This window comes from Hyperolius riggenbachi, chromosome 5 (genome assembly GCF_040937935.1).
Source record: "Hyperolius riggenbachi isolate aHypRig1 chromosome 5, aHypRig1.pri, whole genome shotgun sequence".
In the NCBI taxonomy this organism is placed as follows: domain Eukaryota; kingdom Metazoa; phylum Chordata; class Amphibia; order Anura; family Hyperoliidae; genus Hyperolius; species Hyperolius riggenbachi.
This window is the reverse complement of record NC_090650.1, coordinates 54,502,438-54,527,691: the sequence shown is the minus strand read 5'-3', so window position 1 is coordinate 54,527,691 and position 25,254 is coordinate 54,502,438. Positions and strand designations below refer to the sequence as shown.

The 25,254-nt window shown below is 44.2% G+C and overlaps 1 protein-coding gene across 1 annotated transcript in view; it reads left to right on the top strand.

Moving 5' to 3' along the window:
* The window catches only part of MTPAP (mitochondrial poly(A) polymerase), a 35,648-nt gene extending 23,034 nt beyond the window's left edge, over positions 1-12,614 (top strand). The window contains exons 7-9 of the mRNA XM_068238590.1: positions 1,720-1,812; positions 7,653-7,726; positions 12,106-12,614. Coding sequence (XP_068094691.1) covers positions 1,720-1,812; positions 7,653-7,726; positions 12,106-12,438 — 500 coding nt within the window. The 3' untranslated portion in view covers positions 12,439-12,614. The remainder of the gene's footprint in view (positions 1-1,719; positions 1,813-7,652; positions 7,727-12,105) is intronic.
* Positions 12,615-25,254: the final 12,640 nt, after the last annotated feature.

Here is a 25,254-nt window from a genome sequence, read left to right as displayed (position 1 = left end):
CTCCCCAAATTCTCCCCACAGCTGAGTAGCACAGCAGAGCAATGTAATATTTACCTGCTCCACTAATGCACCGTGCCTCTTCTGTTATTCGTGGCATTTGCACGCTCTTAGCTTCCATACCTCCTTCTCCTGGTCACATCCCATACAGTGCCAGAGGTATTCAGCATAGAGCATGTGGATGTCGGAAAGATCAGAGTAGACCCCAAACAGCACTGGAGCAGGCAAATATTAACATGGGTGGTAAGAGACAAACTACTGGGCCAAGTTTGCGGGCATGTGAACGCTATCATATCGTGCAGGTTATGCAGTTCAGCTGCCGTGGCTGGTTTTAATGGGACTGACTTTTCTCCTCAGACGTGGAATCTAGGCCTGATAACATATATTTTTTCACAACAGGACTAATCACGGATAAAGAACCAGTGTTATGGAACTAAAATACCGCTGAATTTGGATCATTAATATATATAAAAACCAGCGCTGGTGCAATAACTCCATAAAAGCCTTGCAGACCGGGAAAGATTCATTTGTCAGGGGGAGGGAAGTCCTTTTTGGGGTATGTGCAATTTCACGGGAGGTTTGTAGAGAAAACAATGCAAGGTGTGTGCCTATTTAATACAGATTTTGTAATCGGCAAACCTTTTGTGGTGTTTTGTTTAGTATAATAGGTACTGTGCTATGCATAGAATTTTTCATAAGTAGTATAAATATTAACATGCTCCACTGGGCACATTCATTGAATAAAAGCACCTGGAAAATAAGGAGCAGGGCTTGCCGGTAGTAGAATGGCACTGAGAACAGCGATATTCTACTACTGAATTTCAAAAGTAGAATACCGGTAAGATCGACCAATATTTTACTATGGCGTAACAAGGGTGGTGCCTTACCATAAGACCCCCTGCTCTAGTGGTGCCTAACCCTAACACTCCCCCTAAGAGTTCCCCCCATGGTGCCTAACCCCCACCCGTGGCGCATAACCCTAAATCTCTTAAATAATGCCCGGAGGTGCCAAAGCAGCATTGCATACCAGACACTCCGCGCTTCCACAATATAGTTATTCACAAGGAATTTTCTTTTCCACAAGCCTTTCTGCGCTGAATGCCCCCCTCTTGCTGCTAATCAGGCACCTCCGGTGCCCAGATTTACTTGCATAGCCGCTTATCGCAGCTTTTCAGAAGAGGGGGGGGGGGCACATTACGGAGGTGGATTTAGGGTTGGGCGCCGCCAGCTATAAGTTGAGAAATTTAGGGCTGACTCACAGTACCAAAGTGTAACGGTCACCTTATACTCGAGTCAGTCCTACATTTCTTGCCTTATAGCCGGGATTTGGGGGTCTTCGGGGGCATTCTCTCTCCCCCTCTTCGCAACTCTGAAGCCACCAGTGTGCTTAACCTCTCCCTCCCACCACCAACTAAAGTGGGGCTGCCTCTCTCGCCTGGTGACTGCAGGAACACCTTGATTTGGGCATAGGACACTTAAATTCTGCATTGTTGTGAGTGCCGAGGATTTATAAGCACATCTTCATCACCTGTTGTGAAATAGGAGCCTCTGGCTGCAGCACAAGACTGAACATACTATTTGTTAGAGGAGCACTTGTATCATACTCTCATTGTGTGCCAAATGCTAAAGTAGGCAGGGAGTGCAGCCTGCACATACTTTTCAGCAATGGTTTTCTTTTAATCTCTCCAGTCTGTTTACGCTGTTTTCATTTTCTTGTTTTAGGCAAAAAGGACAAATGTATAATTGAAGACAATGACTGCACATTTGTCAGCGATTTGAACAAAATTAAGCCCTCCGCCAACACAGAATCACTAGGTGAGTCATTGTTTACAGGAGCAGTAGGAGAACTACAAGGGAGGTCAGTGTGAAGGACTGGCAGAGTACACAGGCCTCTATCTGGTGTTCTGTACAGCAGATCAGCATGCCTGTGCAGCAAGGTGATGGCCAGCAACACTTAAAGTGGACCTGAACTCAGAACTTCCTCTCTGTTCTAAATAAGCAACAGCATAACCACCTTTAACCTCCTTAGTGGTATGCCCAACACTGTGTCGTGTATACCCCTTGCTGGCCTCAGGAGTCCCCCATATTTAATTAATTTGCTGAAATGGCTGCAAAACCTTTAGCTAGCACTAGGCTAGCTAGTACTGGTGTCTGGCACCCTCCCATCGCCTGCGCCCTCTCGATTCCCCCCCCTATGCATACATTACCCAGGCTGGCTCCAGCCATCAGCGCAGCCTCCCTGCACAGCTTCGGTCTCTATGGAGAGGTTCGGGTTTGCGCATGACGTCATGTCATCGGCGACGTCATGTGCGATTCTCCCCATAGTGAAGACCGGAGCTGTGCATGGAGGCTGCGCTGATCGCTGGAGCCAGGCTGGGTAATGTATGCATGGGGGGGATAGCAGGTGATCAGAGGGTGCCAGACACCAGTACTAGCTAGCCTAGTGCTAGCTAAAGGTTTTACAACCATTTGATCAAATTAATTAACCATGGGGACACAAACAAACAAAATCTCCTGAGCGGCGTAACGCTCAGGAGGTTAAAGAAAACATTTCTTTGTTATAGCTGAGACACATTCTGCAATAAAGCTGCAATGTGTCTACTTTCTGCTTTCATGGAAGCAGACATAGGGTTAACATCCTGTTTACAAATTAGCTGCTCTGCCATGGCAGAGGAGATTCCTGAGCTGATACAGCTTAGAGATCAAATTACAACTTGTGATTAGTCACAGATAAGGGGGAATTAGACAGGCTAAACTCTCTAAATACATACAGTGTGCATTTCTCTGTTTTCCTTCTGTCCTGTACAAGAGTTCAAGTCCGCTTTAAGATAACCACACACTTAAAACCATTATTGGCTGAAACGTTTGCTCTCACCTGACAGTTAAAATGATCTTTAGAGAGGCACAATAATTGAAAATGTGTATGTTGCTTTAACATCCAATCAAGTCTTAAGGTGGGTACACACGTCAGATAAAAGTCTTTGGAAAATGAAAGATCACAGACCAATTTTACCCCCTTTCATGTAGTATGAGAGCCATACTCTACACAGTCTATTCTATGGAGCTCAACTCCCCATCAGATAAAAATCTTTGCAAGATGCTGCACACACAGACCGCTGTACACATGCAACAGATCAGTATCTGCAAAAGATCTGTTCCTGCAAAAGATCCGTTCCTGCAAAACGCATTCATAGTCTATGATATCTGCAGATCTCATACACACCTTGTTTAACGGACAATTATCTGTAGATCAGATCCACCAGGTTGGATCTTCAGATCGGCAGATAATTGTCTGATCTGCAGATGAATGTCTGTTAAACAAGGTGTGTATGGGATCTGCAGATATCATAGACTATGAATGCGTTTTGCAGGAATGGATCTTTTGCAGGAACAGATCTTTTGCAGATACTGATCTGTTGAATGTGTACAGCATCTTTGTGTGCAGCATCTTGCAAAGATTTTATTTGATGGGGAGTTCAGCTCCATAGAATAGACTGTGTAGAGTATGGCTCTCATACTACATGAAAGGGGGTAAAATTGGTCTGTGATCTTTCATTTTCCAAAGACTTTTATCTGACGTGTGTACGCACCTTTACTCTGTATTCCGACCTTAAAGGACTTACGAGCCCAGACAAAAAATAAAAGATCAGTACCTGTACATTTTTATTTTATTTTGTACCATAGAGGAAAATAACACGACCCGTGCGGTGGGGTCCGGACCCGCCGGGGGGTGGGGGGGGGGGGGTTGGGGCAGATAAAACTAATTGCAGGCGGCGGAATGAAAGGGAGGGAGCAGATGGCGTCCTCTATGGTACAAAAAAATGTACAGGTACTGATCATTTTTATTTTTTTTTGTCTGGGCTCTTAAAGAGACACTGAAGCGAGAATAAATCTCGCTTCAGTGCTTATATTCAGCAGGGGCATGTGTGTCCCTGCTAAACCGCCGCTATAGCGCGGCTGAACGGGGGTCCCTTCACCCCCAAACCCCCCCCCCCCTTGCAAAATCAACGACCAACTTGGTCGTAGATTTTGCTGCTCTTGAGGCAGGGCTAACGGCTGCAGCCCTGCCTCTCAGCGCGTCTATCAGTGGTGCATCGCCACCTCTCCCCCGCCCCTCTCAGCAAAGGAAGACTGAGAGGGGCGGGGGAGAGGCGGAGATACGCGCTGACAGACGCGCTGAGAGGCAGGGCTGCGGCCATTAGCCCTGCCTGAATGCGGAAGCGCTGCCCGGGACTCCACAAGGGGATTGGGGAGGTAAGGGACTCCCGTTTAGCTGCGGGATAGCGGCGTTTTAGCAGAGGCACACATGCCCCTGCTGAATATAAGCACTGAAGCGAGATTTATTCTCGCTTCAGTGTCTCTTTAAGTCCTTTAAAGGGGAACTGAAGAGAGAGGTATATGGAGGCTGTCATGTTTATTTCCTTTTAATCAATACCAGTTGCCTGGCAGCCCTGCTGGTCTATTTCTCTGCAGTAGTATCTGATGAAAACCAGAAACAAGCATGCAGCTAGTCTTGTCAGATCAGACTTATAAGTCTGAACCACTGAAACACCTGATCTGCTGCATGCTTGTTCAGGGGCTATGGCTAATAGTATTAGAGGCAGAGGATCAGCAGGGCTGCCAGGCAACTGGTGTTGTCTAAAAGGAAATAAACATGACAGCCTCCATATACCTCTCTCTTCAGTTCCCCTTTAAGGACACCTGAAGTGAGAATGATATGGGGGCTTCCATATGTATTTCCTTTTTAAACAATACCAGTTGCCCAACATCCTGCTGATCTTTCATGCATCAGTAGTATGTTAAACACACACCTCACACAAGCTTGTAGAAAATCCAGTCAGACTTGAGTCAGAAGACACCAGGGAATTTTATAAGGAAGGGAGGTGGCAGTTAGATATTGAGGTTGGTCCTCGGCTTAGTCCCATTGTTTAATTTCGGCCCACTTTGTACTAGAGTTCGACACCCCTGCCCCAGTTTAATTTATTTATTTATATAGCGCTGACATATTATGCAGCACTGTACAGATTATATGGTCTTGTCACGTAACTGTCCCTCACAGGAGCTCACAATCGAATCCCTACCATAGTCATATGTCTATGTATGTATTGTGTAGTGCATGTATCATAGTCTAGGGCCAACTTAGGGGGAAGCCAAATAACTTATCTGTATGTTTTTGGGACGTGGGAGGAAACCAGGGTGCCCAGAGGAAACCCACACAGACACAGGGAGAACATACAAACTCCTTGCAGATGTTGATCTGGCTGGGATTTGAACCAGGGACCCAGCGCTAAGCAGCCTTAGTCACTTTTTCTGCATTTTCTTCTTACGTCTCATGATTTTCTGTATCACTGCTTGCTAGAGACGGATATTGAAATGTTAATAATTTCAAGTTGATGCAAATTTCATGTTAACTGTATGCTGCTTGGAACTGAGGCAATCAAATGCAGTAGCTGAAGATTTTATTTTTATTTTTTTGGGCTAGTTCCAGGCTGTATATATTTTACCAAATAGAGTTAGCTGCGGCGCTTCACCTATAACTAAGGCTGCAATGAGAAATTATGAGCTTGCTCCGTCCCCACCGATTGTACAAATTGAGTTATTACTTCTCTGCGCCTGCTATTGAAACGAATTGTCACTAGTAAAAGAGTTAAAATATGCACTTTTAATCAAATCACCAATCACACTATTAAAGATCAAAAATGAAATAAAATCAATAAAATATCAGAACAGAAATATCGCAAATCTCTTCACAATCTTTCATTCTCTACATATACAGTGCCGTTTGTGACAAAAACGCATCAAGCATCAAGCATCTACGACTGAATCTGACTCCCGACAAAAGCCAGCACCATGAATAGTAACCTATCTAGAGCTGCTCGTATATGCCCATATGCCAGTTCATCACAGGTGTCTTAACGCATTAAGCCCAATGTCCATCAGTGCAGCGCTGCAATAGTAAAGCACCTCTTCATAAACCAGATCAACTGTTTCAACATAGATTGATTAGTAAACATCTATTCCGGGAGTTTGCTGTTTCAGAAGCAGTGTGTCACTCCGTAATCAAATCCAGCATGCAATCAAAAGCGTAATTCACTTCGCGGAAACTGTGTCTGTTTGCACAGACCCCGCAGTTGGAATGTCTAATGACTCATGTGTCCCACCAAGTTCGGAAGGGTAGGGGGTTTCGTAAGTATGATGTTAGCTGCGGCTTGCAAAACAGACTCCTGGGTCCCGGCCGTGAACACTTAGGAGTCTGGAGCCGCTACGAGTCCAGGATCGCCGTTCTGGCAGGCGGAAGTCCTTCGGTGACGTCACCACAGTTGCAGGACCAATCAGAGCCGACTAGTTTCGACAGGCACGCCTGTCTTCTTCAGGGCATCTCCCGATTGGTCCCTGGACTCCTTCACTTATCTTTGTAGCTCCACCCTCCTCTCCCGTCTCGGTCCACGCTGATAGGGGCATTTCATGGAGAGTGTTCACAATTTCCCCCATTCTCCAATAGATGTCACTCTTAAAAGGCAAATAGCTCAACATCATTGTTTAGCCCTTTTGGTGCTAAACTATTTAGAAGAAAGATCCACTCCGTTTCCTTTTGACATTTTTTTTTAATAAAATCGCCACCCCTCCATTCTTTCTCTACCTGGCATATGGCATAAAATTTGAAAGATTTCAAACTCCCACCATGTTTCTTCTTAAAATGTTTACTTAATGGATATTTAACATTGCCCCCCTTAATGTTGTTAATATGCTCCCCAAGTCTAGATAACAACTTCCTTTTAGCCCTGCCCACATATTCTTTTTAAAAGAGAGGACCTACTGATCCCCAAAAATAGGCACCCCACTTCCCCTCCAGTAAGCATAAAGATGCAATACACACAACAGTCCAGTAGGGTGAAACAAATTGTTGGGAGGTATAAGACCTTAAATGGGATTTTACCCGATAAACCAAAATTCACTTTCAGCAAGGCCTCAAATATTAAAAATACGATTACTCCCACTGTACCACGATTAGACGGAAAAATAATAAGGGGGTCTTTCAAGAGATGTGGATTTTGTATTCCATGTAGAAGCACTGGACACGTGGGTCCTATACACAGTTTTAGGTCATGCGTGACATGTGAGGAGTTTAAGATCAATGCCAATTTAAATTGCACAAGTGTGGGTGTGATATATGTAATAGAATACGGTATACTTAGGAGGCTTTCCACCTCCTCCCAAACCTCAGAGATCCGGGGCTGACGCCACACCGACAAGGATATCGGCTGTAGCGCAGGCGCTCCTGCAGTATTAACCTACCCAGTATCTGGCGCAGTAGTCTCTTTCCAATCAGGCTCGGGTGGAAATACCTGAGCCTGATCGGGTCTGCTCTACTGCACAGTAGTGCAAACCCGATCAGGCTCGGCTGTTTGCTACTGAGCTGATTCAGAAGCTGCTACTGCGTCCGCGTTGAAGCCAGGGAAAGCAAATGTTTACCTTTCTAGTGTTCGAGGGCTGCCAGCACTGAATCGCTGACACTTAAGAGAACGGAGGAAGCCTCATTAGAGTCCAGAGGCGTCCCCCTCCCAAGGTAAGTATCCCCTGGATGTGTCTGGGTTCTTACACATTTTTATATTGTTTTTCAAAATAAAACTTTTTTTTTTTTATCTTTTTTTCAGAAATGCTTCTCATCGAATTTCTAGAATTTTATGGAAATTTTGACTTCTGCAAGAATTGTATAGACATTCGCAAGGTAAGTGTTCCAATCTGCATTGAGCTACAAACGCAATTAAAGACCTTGTCTGAAACCTAATAAAATATAACTTTTATTTCATACGATAAAAACATTTACGTTTAAAGATTTCATATTTTTTTTCATTTTATTTTTTAATTTTACACAAACTTAGCTGGGCAGTGTAAGTATTATTTCCCATAGCAGGCCTATATATATATTTGGTCAACTATGCCGCTGCCCTAAGCTAAGCAAAAATATGTATGCTGTGCAGCTTCTAAACTAATAAAGAAAACCCCCCACCAAAACCGACATGTTTCGGCTCGTAAAAGATAGAGCCGTCGTCAGGGCATAAATAGAACAAGTGCTGGGGTGCAGAGTGCATAATAGAAGTACAACGCAGCAAGTTACAAAAACATAATCAAAGAAAATAACAAAAATGAGAGATGTACTCTCAAGCAAGGTCAGCATTGAGCTGCAAGGTTCACGCTGCACCCCTTCCTCCATTTTCATGGCTAGCTGCTTCCAGGTCAACAGTTATGTTTGCATGTCAGTTTTTTAGGTCATTTCAAACTATGGTTAGAGTTGTGCGTGGGGTCCATGCTGCACCCCTTCCTGCATTTTAATGACTAGTTGCTAGGGTCTACACAACACCAAATCTACAGAATATCAACCATTCATATTTTGCCTGTCTCTCCTTATAATATAAAGGTACAAATACAAAAGGTAAGGGAGCCCAGGGGTATACATATCAAATTATCAAACCTTTATTGTAGAAAACCGCATAACTTCATGTGAAACTATTGCACCCATTTAAAACCATCCCTAAAAACAGACATTTGCCTAGAGCCTTTCTCCATCATTCATGGCTGGTATTTATAGTTCTTCTTCACAGTGCACTCCTTTTATGAACTATAGCTATATTTTCCAAATTTCTTCAGGCCCCTAATAAACTTGTTTTGGCCAAAATCAAAACAGTGTGAGATAAGGAAGAGGATGGGTATGACCCAACCGAACACAAATAGCCATTGAACACAAAATCTATATCCAAAAAAGTTTTATTAATCAATCACATATCAAAAAGACCTAAAAATTGAGTTAAAAGATATGCCCCCGACCCGGCATGATCCCCACCCACAGACCACCCCGATAACCTGCCCCACCCACCTACTGCCCAACCCACACACCCCCAAGCAAGCATTTGGACACCCTCTGAGTTAACAACCTTGTTGAGTGAAGCACAACAACTGCTTCACTAATTGCTGCAGCTATAAGGAGAAACACACATAATTATCATATTGGCCAAATGGATAAATCTGTCCATACAACCACTGATACTATGTTCTTTGTGAACAGTCCAAGTCAGCACTAGGAAACTCACAGCACTATGATGTTCAGGAGTGCTATGGAATCAAAACAAAGCCTTGGAAAGTAGTACGAATGCGAAACATGAGCCCAGCTATTCAGTTCCAGCAAGAACATTGAAGCAGAGTTGTGCAGAGCAAGCAGTTTAGTAGAGCCATTTAGTATGCAGAGCAGGCAGTCACATCCAGAGCAAAGATGTACCAAGCAAGCAGTTCAGTAAAGCCACATGGTATGCAGAGTAAGCAAACACATCCAGCCAGTGGCAAATGCAAATGTCAGCATGCGTGGCTGTCCTGGATTCAGCCCAAATCCTCAGAAGCACCTATCTTCCATCCAAACAAACGTCACAATGGACACTGGAAGACCCATGCAGCTTTGCTAGATAGCATACATTATAGCCAGGAGTTCACTGAAAGTCCGCATATGTATAGATTTTTGCCCACTGAGCTGCCTACAGTTCCTGGATGCTGCCAGTCAGATGCCACCATGAGGCAGACGATCAGGCTGGAGAGGGCTCCCTGGGTGCTGTAGTGTGCTGGGTCAAGGAGCAGGCAGTGAGGAAGGACCCAAGGAGTGTGAAGCATGGAGGTCGGGACGCAGGACGTGCGTCCTCGACCGGTTTCGCCAGACTTCCGGCTTCTTCTGGAGGCGTGGTTTGTTTTGGCAAAAGTAACGTCCTCGAAGCTGTCCCGAAACTCCCAACTTGTGGCGCGTGGATCCGCCTTCCCGAAGAAAAACGCTCCAAGATGTTCAACCCCCTTGCCGTTCCAATTCTGTCGGCAAGGGTGTGGCGCAGCACTTTTTTTTTTATTTTTATTTTTTTTTTTAATTCATGTAGCTTAATTCATGTAGCTAGCCTAGCGCTAGCTACATGATAGCCGCTGACAAGCGGCATCCTCCTATATACTTCGATCGCCGCCGGCGATCTTTGCAAGCAGGAAATCCTGTTCAGAACGGGATTTCCTGCAGGGCTTCCCCCGTTGCCATGGCGACAGGGCGGGATGACGTCATGGACGTCAGAGGGAATCCCGATCCACCCCTCAGCGCTGCCTGGCACTGATTGGCCAGGCTGCGCAAGGAGTCTGGAAGGGGGGGCCTTGCGGCACGCCGAATCGGCGGCGAGTGGGATACGCACGCAGCTAGCAAAGTGCTAGCTGCGTGCAGTAAAAAAATTCGTGAAAATCGGCCCAGCGGGGCCGGAGAAATCCTCCTGCGCAGGTTACCCCGAGCTGAGCTTGGGATAACCGGCAAGTAGGTTAATGAACTAAACCATCTTAGCATTTATCTTCGGGTAGGAAGGGGAGGCGGGGCCACGCGCCAGAAGTCAGGTGATTCTGGGCTGCTTAGAGGGAGAAGGCAGCGCAGGTAACTGTGACTTTCTTTTACAAGAAGGCTGCTGGATTTTAACTTGCAGGCTGGGGATCTGGTTTAAGAGGCCTTGCAGCTCTATGCAGATAGTCAGGTGCAGCTTGGTTTAGATGCGCTGCCATTCCTCTCTTCTGTATCCAAATAAGAGCCAAAACTGTTAGTTGCAACCTAGCTAACGAATTGTCAATTTTATAAAAAAAAAAAAAAAAATACAATGTGGTAGCGTGTTTCTTCTTAAGGACAGAGTTCTAACATAGATTAGAGGGGGGGGGGGGGGGGGGGGGGGGGGGTTAGGTTCCCTTTAAGATTGGAAAAGTGAGGAACTCTGGTCATATCAATGTATTATAGCCAGAAGATCATCATTGTGGCCTTGAAACTGGTAGTCCCCAGTTAACAAAGATATAAGGGACTGTAGGTTAATTATTAACCTGAATTTGTGCACAAGTCAAAAAACTGTGCTACCTCTGCCCCCTGTGCCTCCATTGACATCCTCTATACCACCTAGTGTCTCTTTTGTGCTTTTTTAAAGCGGTTTAAAGACATAATATTTAATAAAACATGTTTTCCTACTTTTTATATGCCATACGGTTATCATATTTGCGTTTGTGCATAAGTATTATTATTCATTTATAAGTTAGCTTCCCAAAAGTACAGTTTTTTTGCTTTTGTGAGCTGACTTTGCATTTTATTAATAAATGCTTTTATTAATTCATTCATTCAGGCAGACATGATTTGACTCTTTGTCTGTGTCCGGGAGCTTCTCCACAGTCAGAGAATGTGTCACATTCCTTACTTGATACATTTAAGTAAACACAAGATAACATTGTTTAACCTCCTTGCCGTTCTGATTCTTTCCAGATTTTAGGGTCTAAAAGCGGTGCAATTTTTTTCCACTCTTTCAGACCCTAAAACCTGAAAAAAATCATTCTGGCAGGGAGATCTGCAGCAAAATAAAAAAATGTACCATTCTGGGCTCCTGTGCTGCAGTTTTCTCTTTGCCCACAAGATGGTGCTAATATACATATAAAAGAACTTCTCTATATTTCTCTAATATAGAGAAGTTCGTTTTCAATATTAGCCCCGCCCCCGATGACATCACGCTGCCACCACCGCTCTGCTGCCACCACCACGGCTCCGCTGCTCCAACTGGCTGCCGAATCCCCGGAAGAATAGCGGGGACATGGGGGATCCCGGCAGCCAGGGAAAGACCCCACACTGCCGGGGAGAGAGGCTGGAGTCCCGCTGTGCAGCGAGATCGCGTGCGGGACTCCACAACTAAAGGTAAAGCTCTGCAATGCCTACCCCGACCTGAGCTCGGGATCACCGCTAATAGCTTCTTTTTTCTACCCCGAGCTCAGGTCGGGAAAACCGGCAAGGAGGTTAACATTCGGATGCGGCAGCTCTGCTGGCAGGAAAGCTTCTAAAGCCTGAGTTTAACCCTTTGAATGATCTAGTAAAAAAAAATGCTGGTTGTATATAATATGCTGTGAATAATCTATTAGAGCAAAGAAGACATTCCGGGTTATATTCCGCTTCAAGTCCCCCTGTGTGCCAACTGTTTCCCTCCGTCTCTGTGAAATCTCACTGAGATTCCCCCCCCCCCCCCCCCCCCCCCCCCCCCAATGCCTCCTCTGTGCATCCAGTCTGAAGTATTTTTTTTCTTTCAGGGAGTAGAGAAGAACAAGCCTGACTCCTCTCCCCTTTACATCCAGAATCCTTTTGAACAATCCCTTAACATAAGCAAAAATGTCAACAAGTCTCAGATGGAGAAGTTTGTGCATTTAGTTCAGGAAAGCGCCTGGACTCTCCAGAAGCAGGCCAGTCTCTCTCCTTTGAATGATCTAAAGCCCTGGGGCCTGGCTAGAATACTGCTCTCTGTTGCCTCCGGTAATAAGTCACCTTCTAAGAAAAGACCCAGTGAACGACTTGGCAGCCTCCTGGATTCCCTCCAAGCCAGTAACAGCAAACCGCAGACAATAAAGAGAAAACCGGTACACTGACCGGTGCTATTGGCTTTTCAAGACTTCTGTATTAGGCTTGTCGCTCATTAACGCCGTTTATCACCGCGGCCTTTCGGTGGCTGAAGCAACTTTTGTAAAATTTACAGTTGTATTTTATATTTGAATCAAAGACTGGTTATAGCAGCCCAATAAATTTGTTGGGGACAGATTGTAAATATTTGGATCGCCTCGGTCTGTCTGTTATATTGTGCCTTATAAGATGTCATGTGTGAAGGAGCGACATGGTCACTGTGAGCACGGGGTGAAAGGTTTGTGTAGAAGAGAGCGAAAATTTGAAGCTTAAAGTGTAACTGTCGGGCTTAAAATCCAAAATCAATTTTTTTATTTTTATCTGGTAAACAAGTAATAAGGATGCTAATCAGGCAATCCAAAAGTACAAAATCACTATTACTTCTCCAAAGAACATCATTCCGCAGTTGTCCTTGCTTTTATTGGGTACATCTGCTGAATAAAGGAAGTGTTTTTTTGTTTGTTTGTTTTCCTCCCCTTTACCCTCAACCTCAACTAATGCAGCCTGATTGGCTAAGGCCTCTTTCCCTCCCGTTTTCCCCTCCCACACCTCTGTTCCTCTCTGATTGGCCAATATTTCTCATGCTGAGAAAATGACTCGCCCCAGCAGCAGCTTCTGAAATCCGAGCCCTACAAATAAACTAGCTCTGCAGAGTCGCACAATGATGATTTATGACAATGCACTTCTTACTACAGAGCTGTGTGGGAGTGTCTGAAGACTGGGAGGGGGGCGGCAATGATACACTGACAGAGTAAGGGAGGAAATGTCAGGATTGGCTTTAAAGGTAACCTTAAGCAAAAAAAAGTGTTTTACTCACCTGGGGCTTCCAATAGCCCCCTGCAGCTATCCAGTGCCCTCGCAGCCTCACTCCGATCCTCCTGTCCCCGCCGGTGACCACTTACGGTTTCGCCGTCAGGACCCGACAGGCTGGGAACGCGAGTGATTCTTCGCGTTCCCAGCCACAATAGCTCCCTCTATGCTGCTATAGCAACCCTCTATGCTATTGCGGGCTGGAATGCAAAGAAAGCGTTGCGTAGCCCTGGGAACGCAGGCGCAGTTGCTGTCGACTTGCAAGTCAGGTGTAACGACAGTAGCTGGCGCGGGAGAACGGAGGCTTGGGCAGGACCAGCTCGGGACAGGAAGGCTGCTGGGGGTTTGGGGAAGCCCCAGGTAAGGCACCACACTATACTGACCACAAACAAATTTATTACACAAAAACTGGATGCAAACATCAAAAAGTGACAGCCCAACACATGTTCACTACTTTAGAAACCTGCGCAGTACACAAATTAAAAATCGGCCAACGTTTTGCAGCACAGTGTTGACAACTTGGTCAGATTTAGGTTTGTAGCTTGCCCAGAGTTCATGCAGCTGAGTGCACTGACAAGGTCATATGCGTTGCGCTGCCCACGCTCAATGACATACTCCCTGCTGGACAGGCAGCACATCACTGGATCACCATCACTCTGTGCCTGCACGCTGCTACCACGGTCAATCATTTACACTTACCACATCGCCATAGCCTTGCATTCTTGCATAATCCATGCGGTAGGCAATGACCTACTAGATAAAAAAAAAATAGCCAAAATCTGAGGCTACAAAAATGGTTGTTTGAATGGGCTTCACTGTTATACTTACCTGAACTTATAGATTAGACAAACAGAAACGTCCCCCCACCACCCATACTCCCTTTACCCTCTGACCATCCTACTAGCTGTATGTCCAGGTCTTGAAGTTTGAAGACTAGGACCCCTGCAGCTGCTTACCGCTATAGCGAAACTAGGCCTACGTTTGTGCTTATACAAGCCACTAAAATGTATTATGCTGTTATAGGTCTATTGTTCAAGTTGTCATATTCTCCAAAAGTATAGATGAGCACCTTGGCGTAGCTAGAAATTATGGGCCCCATAGCAACATTTTCATGGGGCTCTCAGAACTGGGCACTCTTGAGCAATGCCACCTGCCCCTACTCTATGGAGATGAGTTGATAGCCAATTTACATTCCCATGCAATGTACACTGAGTATAGTCCTTAGGTTAAAGCTACATACACACGGGCTACAGCTGTCGCCGCAACCACGTGGCACGCACGTGTTGCAGCGACAGGTCGCCCGTGTATGATGTGCGCGCCCCAAACCGTCGCTAGTCTGAGCTGTCGCCGGGCGATTGACTTGGTCAATCGCCGGCAACAGCTGTCACTGCAACTTCGACGCAACTGTCGCTAGTCCACCGTGTGTATGCGGACTAGTGACAACAACTCCATACACAATGTATGGAGCTTCCGGCTTTGGGCAGCGACGTGTAGACGGCTGTCGAGGGGGCGGAGCTGTGGATGGGCTGTCGCGTGCGCGTTCCCTATGCGCTAGCGACTAGCCACTTCTGGCCCCCATGTGTATGTACTATAAGAGACAAAGTCAGGGGGTGGAGAACAAAGGAAAGTTAATAGTGAACACATCAAGTACAACCTGGGCCCCCTTTGCTCCAGGGCTCCATAGCTGCTATGCCTATTGCTACGCCCCTGGAAGAGCAGCAGGAGGTATGACTGTATGTCATTCAGGGCTGGTTTACACTACAAGAGCTTTTTCAAAGTGTTTGAGATTTGTAAAGCTCTTGCTAATGTAATGCTAGGAGTTTGTTCTCACTTGAGCAATGTGATTTTATAGAAATCCCCCATAGCATTGCATTAGCAAGAGCTTTTCAAATCCCCAGCGCTAAAAAAGCTCTTGCAGAGTGAACCAGGCCTTAGAGTTTGTTATTGTTAGCCACATTCTCATTGATGAAGATAGGGTAATACTGTTCATTTTTTCTCATGTGAAAATTTCTATAAAAACGATTTACAAAAAACAAACGCGTATACAAACTATTCTACTTTTATACTGCTCTTTTAAGCAGGCCTTGAAATGTGATGAGTGCTGCCAAGTCTGACAGATGTAGCGCTTATGGAGGAGAAATGACGGTATTTCTGAAGTGATATTATTGGAAGCTGCAGATAACAGATGGCCCTTTTTCCTGGATTTTTACACACCTCTGTCACAAACGGTCGGTAAATCGAGCACATTCGGGATTAGCTGCTGGTATGGCTTGTGAATTGTCCCGGGTTTTTTTTTTTGCCAGTGTCTTACTTATTTTTATCCATAACAGAAAAATGAAGCAGCCATGAAACCTTAACAGTAGTTTTTTTTTTTTTTTTTAACAGAGCTAAAGGATTTTTACTTTAACTACAATTTTTTAAAATGGAAGAAATCTTGAAATCCTACTGAAATTCGGAATTCTTGTAGCTATTCATATTTCCAGCAGAGGGCGCATCTACTATATATTTTAAATAGGCCACTGAAAGAAATATTTTGTTTGCTTACATGAGATACACTGTACACTGATCCTGCAAAACATTACCACCTCCTGTCTGATATTATGTAGGTCCCCGCTGCCCAATCAGATGTGACCTGAACAGGCATGGACTCTAGGACCTCAGGAGTCGGGATGATCCAAATGACCATTTTACAGTAATTTTTAGCTGTAACTCTGATTTCTGTCTGTCTGTAGAAAAAATCTTAATTCGGATTAGTTTCGGTTCGGTCATACTGTCGACTGGTAAGTTGAGGACAACTGCACCTGCGCGCCCGAGCCCGCAATAGCTCCCTGTGCTAATAGTGCAGTACGCTATTGCGGACAGGAACACGAAGAAAGATATGCATGGCCTGGGGCGTGCAGACGCAGTTGCCGCGTCAACCAAACTGAAAGTAGCTGGCGGCGGGAGAGTGGAGGACCGGCGCGAGACAGGAAGACTGCAAAGGGCTGGCAGAAGCCCCAGGTAAGTAAAACTGTTTAATTTTTTTTTTTTTTAATGTATTCAGTTCCAATTTAAATTATCCAGTTGTTATTATCCAGATTATTATTAGTATATACATATCAGTTGAAGTAAATCACCCCTATTTTAAAGTAAACCTGTAACATTAATAGGAGAGAAATTCAGATACTTACCTTAGTCCATGGAAGGCTTCCCATGTCATTTTTCTGACCATTGCTGGATGCCAGGACTCTCCGGAAGTTTGTGGCTGTGCTCCCGTCCAAGAACCAGCGTGGGTGTACTGTACAGGATGCCTCACACCTGCGCAGTAGCACAGAGCCTACTCAAGCTCAGCAGAAAAAGCCTAGCCCGATGCATCCTAGCCTGCACAGTGTGTCCGTTCACGGACAGGAGTGCGGGCGGCCATGTGCAGTTTTCTACAAGCCCTTGAGGGGGGTCCTAGCCCCCTCAGAGGCGAGGCATGCAAAAAGGGCACCAGACATTTGGCCATAGGCTGTTATGGGACTTAAGGCTATAGCGGCGCTCAGAGTGTAATTTGGACACCGGCAAAAGACGGAGCCTAAATTACGAAAAACAAAGCAATAGCTGGCAGCTGAACTGCATCTTTCCTTTGAGTCCATCTTTCCCTGGAGGGGTATAGTAATTAATGCCCCCGGAACTTTTGCAGGAGCAGGGCGAGCCATTTTTAGACTTCAGCCAGCACCCAAATATTGTGGCGTCGGTTTTGCATATATGCTCTCAGGGGGTCCTAGCTCTGGATCGATGCAGGCAAGGGGGGTGGCAGAGCAAGAAAATACTCAGAATAATTTGACAGTACTTTTTCACCTACTTTTTGGTACTTTTGAAATTGCGAAGTGCTGAAAAATTAATTTCAAATACCAGATGAAAAATTATCTTAGGGAAAAAAAAAACTTAATTGCATATGGGCCTTCATGTATTGAAATAATAGACCTTTGAAAGAACACGTTTTTCCAGGTGAAGTCGCAGTTGGCTTCTTGAGGTGATTTGTTAAAGCAGCAGGGACAGCCATAGTATACTATTGAAGGGAAATACAACACATAAGTAGATAAATACTTGTTCTACTTACATAACAGATGTATTGTATTGTCCACATTTTGATTTCAGTGGATTTTATATAGTAAATAAAGAGAAAAATGTTCCAGGTATATTCCATCTTTACTGCCTCTGACTGAAGCCAATCCTGATGTAATTTCCTCCCTTACTCTCTTCTTTTCCTGCCTGAAATGGTGTATGTTTTGCCATCCCTCCTTCCCACTGAGCTCTGTACAACAATGTGCACTGTCTTATCTAGCTTGCTTTAAAAACACGTGAGCACAGCATAGATCATATTTCAGCAGCTTCTGCAGAGGGCAAGGTGTTTTCCCCTTTCTCAGGCTCATGTCACACTGAACTGCCCTCATCCAATCAGTGAGGAGCAGGAATATGGGAGGGGACCTAACAAGCTTCCCTCTCCCTGGCAATGCACCAGAATAGAGCCAGGCTGATTGAGATAAGATTCAGTACAGCAGACACATTTATGGTTATATTTGAATGCTTGCAATGCAGGGTCAGGATGTAGACTACATAATAAACAGAGGAGTGGGTAAATGGAATTTGATTTTATGGCTGACAATCCCACTTTAAAAGTATATAGGCACTCACAAACAATTCAATGTGTGTCATTACTGGGAACTGAACTGGATGGGTAGACCAAGAAGTTGCCCTGATCAGCCCTTTCCCCATATATAGTCTCATTTTGCAACCCTATGACCCCTACACCTACATTACTGCCCCTCCACCCTCCTCACTTCTAATGTGCTTTGTCTCATCAGTGAAAATGCAGTGATCACTCTCAGTATCCTCCAATTATCTAGTGTTTCATTTCTGTTTTTATCACCTGGGGTTGTTTCGCATTTTGAAACTCCCTATATAAAAATATGCTGTGAACACTAAGCTTCAAGCCTTCAGTTTGGAATGTCCAAAGACTTTTTTGGGGGATGTGATTAACCATTAAACACATTCCTCCACTGTATACTTGCATTGCCGCCAAAAATATAAAAATTAGGATACAATCTGGAGGATTTCGAGGGAGCCGGAAAAATGTCTTGGCACATTCAGTGACTTGAATACCTTCACGTGAGAAGAACAAGAACGCTCTCAATTAAGTGTAAGAAGAGTGGATCAGAGTCCATTCACAAGTATGTGCTGTACAATCACATGTACACGTTTCCATATCCAAAGCGAGCCTAAACTAATTGAGAATAAAACGGATACTTACCCAAGGAGAGGGAAAGCTCTGGGTCCTGTAGAGCCTTCCTGTTCCTCTCCTGGTCCCCTTGTTCCAGCGCTGTCACCCCAGTTAGCATACGCGAGCGAGCGCACTACGGAGTCACCTATCTTCGGGCACCCAGAGACTTCCGAAGCCTCCTGTCGCGGCAGATTGCAAATGGGGAGACAGCGCTGGAACAAGGGGACAGTGAGAGGAATGGGAAGGCTCTATAGGCGAAGCAGGCGGTTTCGGAGCATGGCGCTTAGCGTCTGGTGCCGAAACCAGATGCCCCATAGCAGCAATGCTATGCTGCGCAGAGTGCGGAAGAGTAATTTGGGGCTCCGGCAATCAACAGACCCCGAATTCCATCTCCCTCCAAGTTGCGGTGACTCAGGGAATAGTATTTAACACCGCCTGGGATTTTAGTGGCAGCAGCATGAGCCGTCATTCGGCTGCCCTGCGCTTAACTCACTGACAGCATACTAATACATATCTCTATAGGACCCAGAGGCTTCTCCATGCTCAAGTAAGCATCTGTTTTTTTAGTTTCAGAAACCCTTCAGGTTTGCTTTAAACTGAACCAATGATCATCCAGAGGCTTTCCATGTCCTCCTTGACCCCACCACTGCTGGCTGGGTACCTCTTCTTCACACCTGCATTTCTGTCCATTAAAGAGCACGGCTACACTGTACAGGCACCAGTACGGCCCGCGCCTACCCAGGCACCAGTGTGGACCACGCCAGCCCAGGTATCGCTATGGTTTGTGGCTGCCCAGATGCTGGTATGATTTGCGGCTGCACAGGCACTGATCTGGTCCGTTCTGCACAGGCACCAGTACGGACAGTGTTTGCGGCGTAGTACAAAGCCACTTGTGCATGACGTAAAAAGCTGTGCACAATCGGCTTTGTGCTACAGTGCAGGCATGGACCATTCTCACTCAAGCACAGTACAGCTGCGCTTGTACACGGACGGATATGCAGCCACGAGAATGTTCAATAAACTCTTGTTGAATATGTTTTGAAGGTCCCACCGCTGGACAGGGTCGAGGAGGATGGGGGAAACCTCAGGACTATACAGAGGCTTCCTTCGACTTTACTTTTTTTTTTTTTACTCAACTATCATGAACATTTAATATGTATACATATGTACTGTATACCTGTAAAGTGTGGCTGTGCTCTTTAATGGACAGAAATGCAGGTGTAAAGAAGTGGTGGGACCCAGCCAGCAGTGGTGGGGTCAAGGAGGACATGGAAAGCCTCTAAATGATCATTGGTTCACTTTGAAGCAAACCTGAAGGGTTTCTGAAACAAAAAACAGATGCTTACTTGAGCATGGAGAAGCCTCTGGGTCCTATAGAGATATGTATTAGTGAGTGAGTTAAGCGCAGGGCAGCCGAATGACGACTCACCCTGCTACCGCTAAAATCCCCGGCGGCGATAAATACTATTCCCCCTCAAGTCACCGCAACTTGGAGGGAGATGTAATTCAGCGTCTGTTGATCGCCGGAGCCAGGGCCGGATTTCTGGGAAGGCCAGAAAAAACCATGGCCTAGGGCGATAAAATCAGATAAGATAAGAAGGGCGGCATGACTTGGAGAGAGAAGAGGTCATATGTCAAAGTAATTCATCTCTTCTTCTGGTCCCGTAGCGCAGCCAGCCAGCGCCCTGCTCTGCACTAATAGCTGAATTCCAGAGTTCCCCAATCCCTGCTTCTCTCTCTCACACTTCTTGATGTGTTATGACAATCAGGATCAATCATAACTGTCACCTGATAATCTGTATGATGGACATACAGATCGATGTGAGAAATACCAGAGATTTACATTACAAAGCAGATAGAACTTAGCTCTGCTGAGTTTTAATGCAGGCATTCACAAACATCAGCGAGCTCTGCTAGTCACCTCCTTTACAGCTTTGACACTGACCCCAGCAGTCGTTAATTACTTTATCTAATCCTAATTTATGTTCCTCTTTTTTTTTCCTAGCTAGCAGTGATCGCTTGTCTGTTTCAATTAACTCTTTTCTGGCTCATTTTCTGTCCTTCAGCTCCTACCATCTATGAGAACTGCAGAATAAAAATGCTGTTTGCTTCCCTTTCATTGCTAAACTGTCACTTTAAAGGACACCTCAGCTGTTACTACCTCTATGCTAGAGTGTATGGTTTGGCATCCTTCTACTTTCCTGTAGCAGTAGAGCATTGCACCCTCTTAGCCATCAGCGAAAGCAGAGAGTTTTGAATCAGGATGATACCATTTATTGGCTTAAAAGAAAAAGAGTAAGCTTTCTGCTAATAAACCTTTTTCAGACTTTGTTCTTGTATACTGTCAATATGTTAGAGCACACCACCATATGTACATTCAGCATTCAAAAGAGATGCATAGATTTTTCAGCAAATATAAATAAAAGTCATTCAGATGCTTTAAAGTGGAGCTGAACTCTTGCACAGGACAGAAGGAAAACAGAGAAATGTACCATGTATGTATTTAGAGAGCCTGTCTAATTCCCCCTCCTCTGTGTCTAATCACAAGTTGTAATTTATCTCTACACTGTGTCACCTGACTGCCACAACATCTAAGCTCATTTGAAAGCACAGGATGTTAAAAATATGTCTGCTTCCATAAAAGCAGGAAGTAGACACACTGCAGATTTATTGCAGGATTTGTATCAGCTGTAACAAATAAATGTTTTTATTTAAAGGTTATGTTGTTGCGTATCTTTTAAGTTCTGAGTTCAGGTCCACTCTAATTACAACCAAACACCCAAAGTGGGTCTTGACAGGATGTTTGTTACTTACGTGTTCTCTGTTTTGGATGGGCTTCTCTCTCCATTGCAATGCCCTGCCTCCTGTTTGTGACTCTGACTGTAGCCAGTCGCAAAGAGGACAAAGAAGCAGCACATGCTCTGTCCACTTGCGCTCCCTGTAATTTCTCGCTCCTGCCCATGGCCGGTACAGTGTTATGCATTCTTGACAAGTACCGGTCATACATCAGCATCATTTCTCAAGTATGCATGCCCAGAACACTATCGGCTGCTGTGCACATTCGGACAGGAGCGCAAATTACAGGAATTATTTGTTGAATGGAGGGCAGAGCAGCACAACTGAAATGAGCCCATTCAAACCAATGATCGCTAGTTGTTTTTTTTTGGGGGGGGGCACTTGGTGACAGCAGGCCTAGGGCACTGGAAAGTACAAATCCGGCCCTGGCCGGAGCCCCAAATTACTCTTCTGCAATCTCCGCAGCATAGCATTGCTGCTATGGGGCAATTGGTTTCGGCACCTGGCGCTAAGCGCCATGCTCCAAAACCACCTGCTTTGCCTATAGACCCTTTAAAAATGATGATGAAATATATATATATATATATATATATATATATATATATATATATATATATATATGAATATATATATATATATAGGAATAAAAATCAACTATACAGACACAGCTGTGCAAAGGAGAATGGAACCCAGCTGTGTAGCCAGAAATAGGAAAATCACAAAGTGGACACAGGGATAGGTGGTCCGACCTCAGGATCTGGGAGTCATTTTCATGTGGTCTGTGGACCGCAGAGCTCTCAGGCCCGCTCATCCAGACCAGGGTTCTCTAACGATCTAATTGAAAGGCAGGGGGGAAAAACAGATTGTTATGGAGTCTGACAATAAGCATCTGAGCTGAATATAATTCTCTCATTGGGCAGATCAAAGCAGCCACACCACAGAAGCAGTGGGGGAGTTTTTGTTTTTAAAATAAACACATATGTTTTATGATTGGGTGTTATTGTAAGAGGCAGAGGCTGATCGCTGCAGAGGACTGCTTGGAATGATGCAGTAATGGGACTTTCTATTTATGTGCTGAAAACAAAGTATTAATAGCTTTGTATGAAAGATATACAGGTAGTCCATGGTTAAAGCGGAACTGCAGTGAAAATAACTTAATGAAAAAAAAAGTGCTTCATTTTTACAATAATTATGTATAAATGATTTAATCAGTGTTTTCACTTTGTAAAATCTTTCCTCTCCCTGATTTACATTCTGACATTTATCACATGGTGACATCTTTACTGCTGGTAGGTCTGTGGAAAGAGATGATGCATTTTTGGCAGTTGGAAACAGCTGTTATTTCCCACAATGCAACAAGGCTCCCACAGCGTGATGTCAGGACCATGGTCATGACATCACACTGTGGGAGGGGTTTTACCACAATATCAGCCATACAGAGTCCCCTGATAATCTATTTGAGAAAAGGAAAAGATTTGTCATGGGAAAGGGGGTATCAGTTACTGATTGGGATGAAGTTCAATCCTTGGTTGCGGTTTCTCTTTAACGAACATGATAGGGCAGTGAAGTCTAACCTTGGCACTCCAGCTGTGGTGGAACTACAAGTCCCATGAGGCATTGCAATATTCCGACAGCTCTAAGCTTAATCCGGGAGGCAGAGGCATGATGGGATTTGTAGTTTTGTCACAGCTGGAGTGCCAAGGTTAGCCATCACTGTGGTAGGCACTGTAGGTTCATTCTTAACCTGAATCCTTTAAAGGGGAACTGAAGAGAGAGGTATATGGAGGCTGTCATGTTTATTTCCTTTTAAGCAATACCAGTTGCCTGGCAGCCCTGCTGATCCTCTGCCTCTAATACTATTAACCATAGACCCTGAACAAGCATTCAGCAGATCAGGTGTTTCAGTGGTTCAGACTTTAAAGTCAGATCTGACAAGACTAGCTGCATGCTTGTTTCTGGTTTTATTCAGATACTACTGCAGAGAAATAGACCAGCAGGGCTGCCAGGCAACTGGTATTGATTTAAAAGGAAATAAACATGATAGCCTCCATATAGCTCTCTCTTCAGTTCCCCTTTAAGTCAGGACACTGTGCCCTTTCCAGGAAAGGATTACGCTGAAATGGTGCCCCAAGCAAGATAACAGTCTTTGTCCACCACTGATGATCACTTGGCTTTCTTTAATAAGATGTAGTGGTGGCTAGCATCTCCCAGGCCCCTAGATTACCCCCATTAAAGGGAACCTGAACTGAGTAAAATTATTTTGAATAAACATATGATGTACCGTCAAATAAATATTACATACTTACCTTGCCATCAGTTCCTCTCAAAAGCTCACCATTTGCTTCTAACAACGATTCCTTCTAGTTCTAACAAGATTTTGTCAGAACTGAAACGTATGAGTTGCTGTCAGTTATATATCAGTTACTGTCAGTTATAGCTGAAAGGACAACTGATGTGCAAGGCAATGTCCATGTTTCTCCATTGGCTCAAGTGGGCGATATTGTAGTTTGTGTGCTGACCTGGAAGCTGTTACAGGTTAATGGCCATTTTCAAAATTGAGGACGGAGAATTCCATTGATCAAAGTGGACAAACGGGATGCGGGAGAGGAGAAAGAGATTGAGTAGTAGACTACACGGGAGGTAAGTATGATGTGTGTATGTTTATTTTGACTTTTTAGTTCAGGTTTGCTTAAAGTGTGTTTTTTCTGCATTTTTCTTTGACAACATTTACCTTCACCAAACTTTGGATTCCTGATATGTGGCTTTTGGGTCACAATATTCAACATTTCAGAACAGCCGTAAATACATTTATAAATTTATATATTTACTGCATCAGAGCATCCTTCAGGGAAACTTTCTAAATAAGAGAAATCCAACCTTTTCATAAACTAAATATACCTGTTTGCGCGCCGCTTCCTTTCCCGGGTTCCTTGAATTGTCTCGCTCCTATTTCGTGATCCAGATGGTTTTGCTTCCTTTATTTTATTTTTACATTTATTTTACAGCTGCGGAAAAGTTTTCGTGCTTCCCTTGTCTGGCCGAATTATTTATAATTTTTGGTCACAGTATTATTCGGTGCAATCTGTTGTGGTGCCATTATAGTTTTATTTCTGAGTATATTTTGTATTTAAAAAGAAATAGGAGCCGTTCATAAAAAAGCATGCGGATTTTCTGCATTGCACGATTCTGCGTTTTTCTCATTTTTTTTTTTTTTAATATTATAAATGTTTATTACATATTTCATAAAAAACAAAGGCAGAAACCAACATGGCTTATAATACCAGAAATATATCAGACAAGATGAGAGCGATGAGAAATCAAGGCTTAAGTTCGTAAATATACAATACGTGCACATGGGAACATAGCATTTATTGGAAGTAAAGTATCCCTTGTATGCATAAATTCTCAAATCTTTCCCATAAATAAATGTCTGATTGTAATTAATCCTTTGGTTGTGTGTATATGTGTGTATATCTATATATATATATATATATATATATATATATATATATATATATATACACAAACATATATATATATATATATATATACATACATATACAGTGGAGGAAATAATTATTTGACCCCTCACTGATTTTGGAAGTTTGTCCAATGACAAAGAAATGAAAAGTCTCAGAACAGTATCATTTCAATGGTAGGTTTATTTTAACAGTGGCAGATCAAAAGGATAATCGAAAAAATAACCTGAAATAAAAGATAGCAACTGATTTGCATTTCATTGAGTGAAATAAGTTTTTGAACCCCTACCAACCATTAAGAGTTCTGGCTCCCACAGAGTGGTTAGTCACTTCTACTCAATTAGTCACCCTCCTTAAGGACACCTGTCTTAACTAGTCACCTGTATAAAAGACACCTGTCCACAGAATCAATCAATCAAGCAGACTCCAAACTCTCCAACATGGAAAAGACCAAA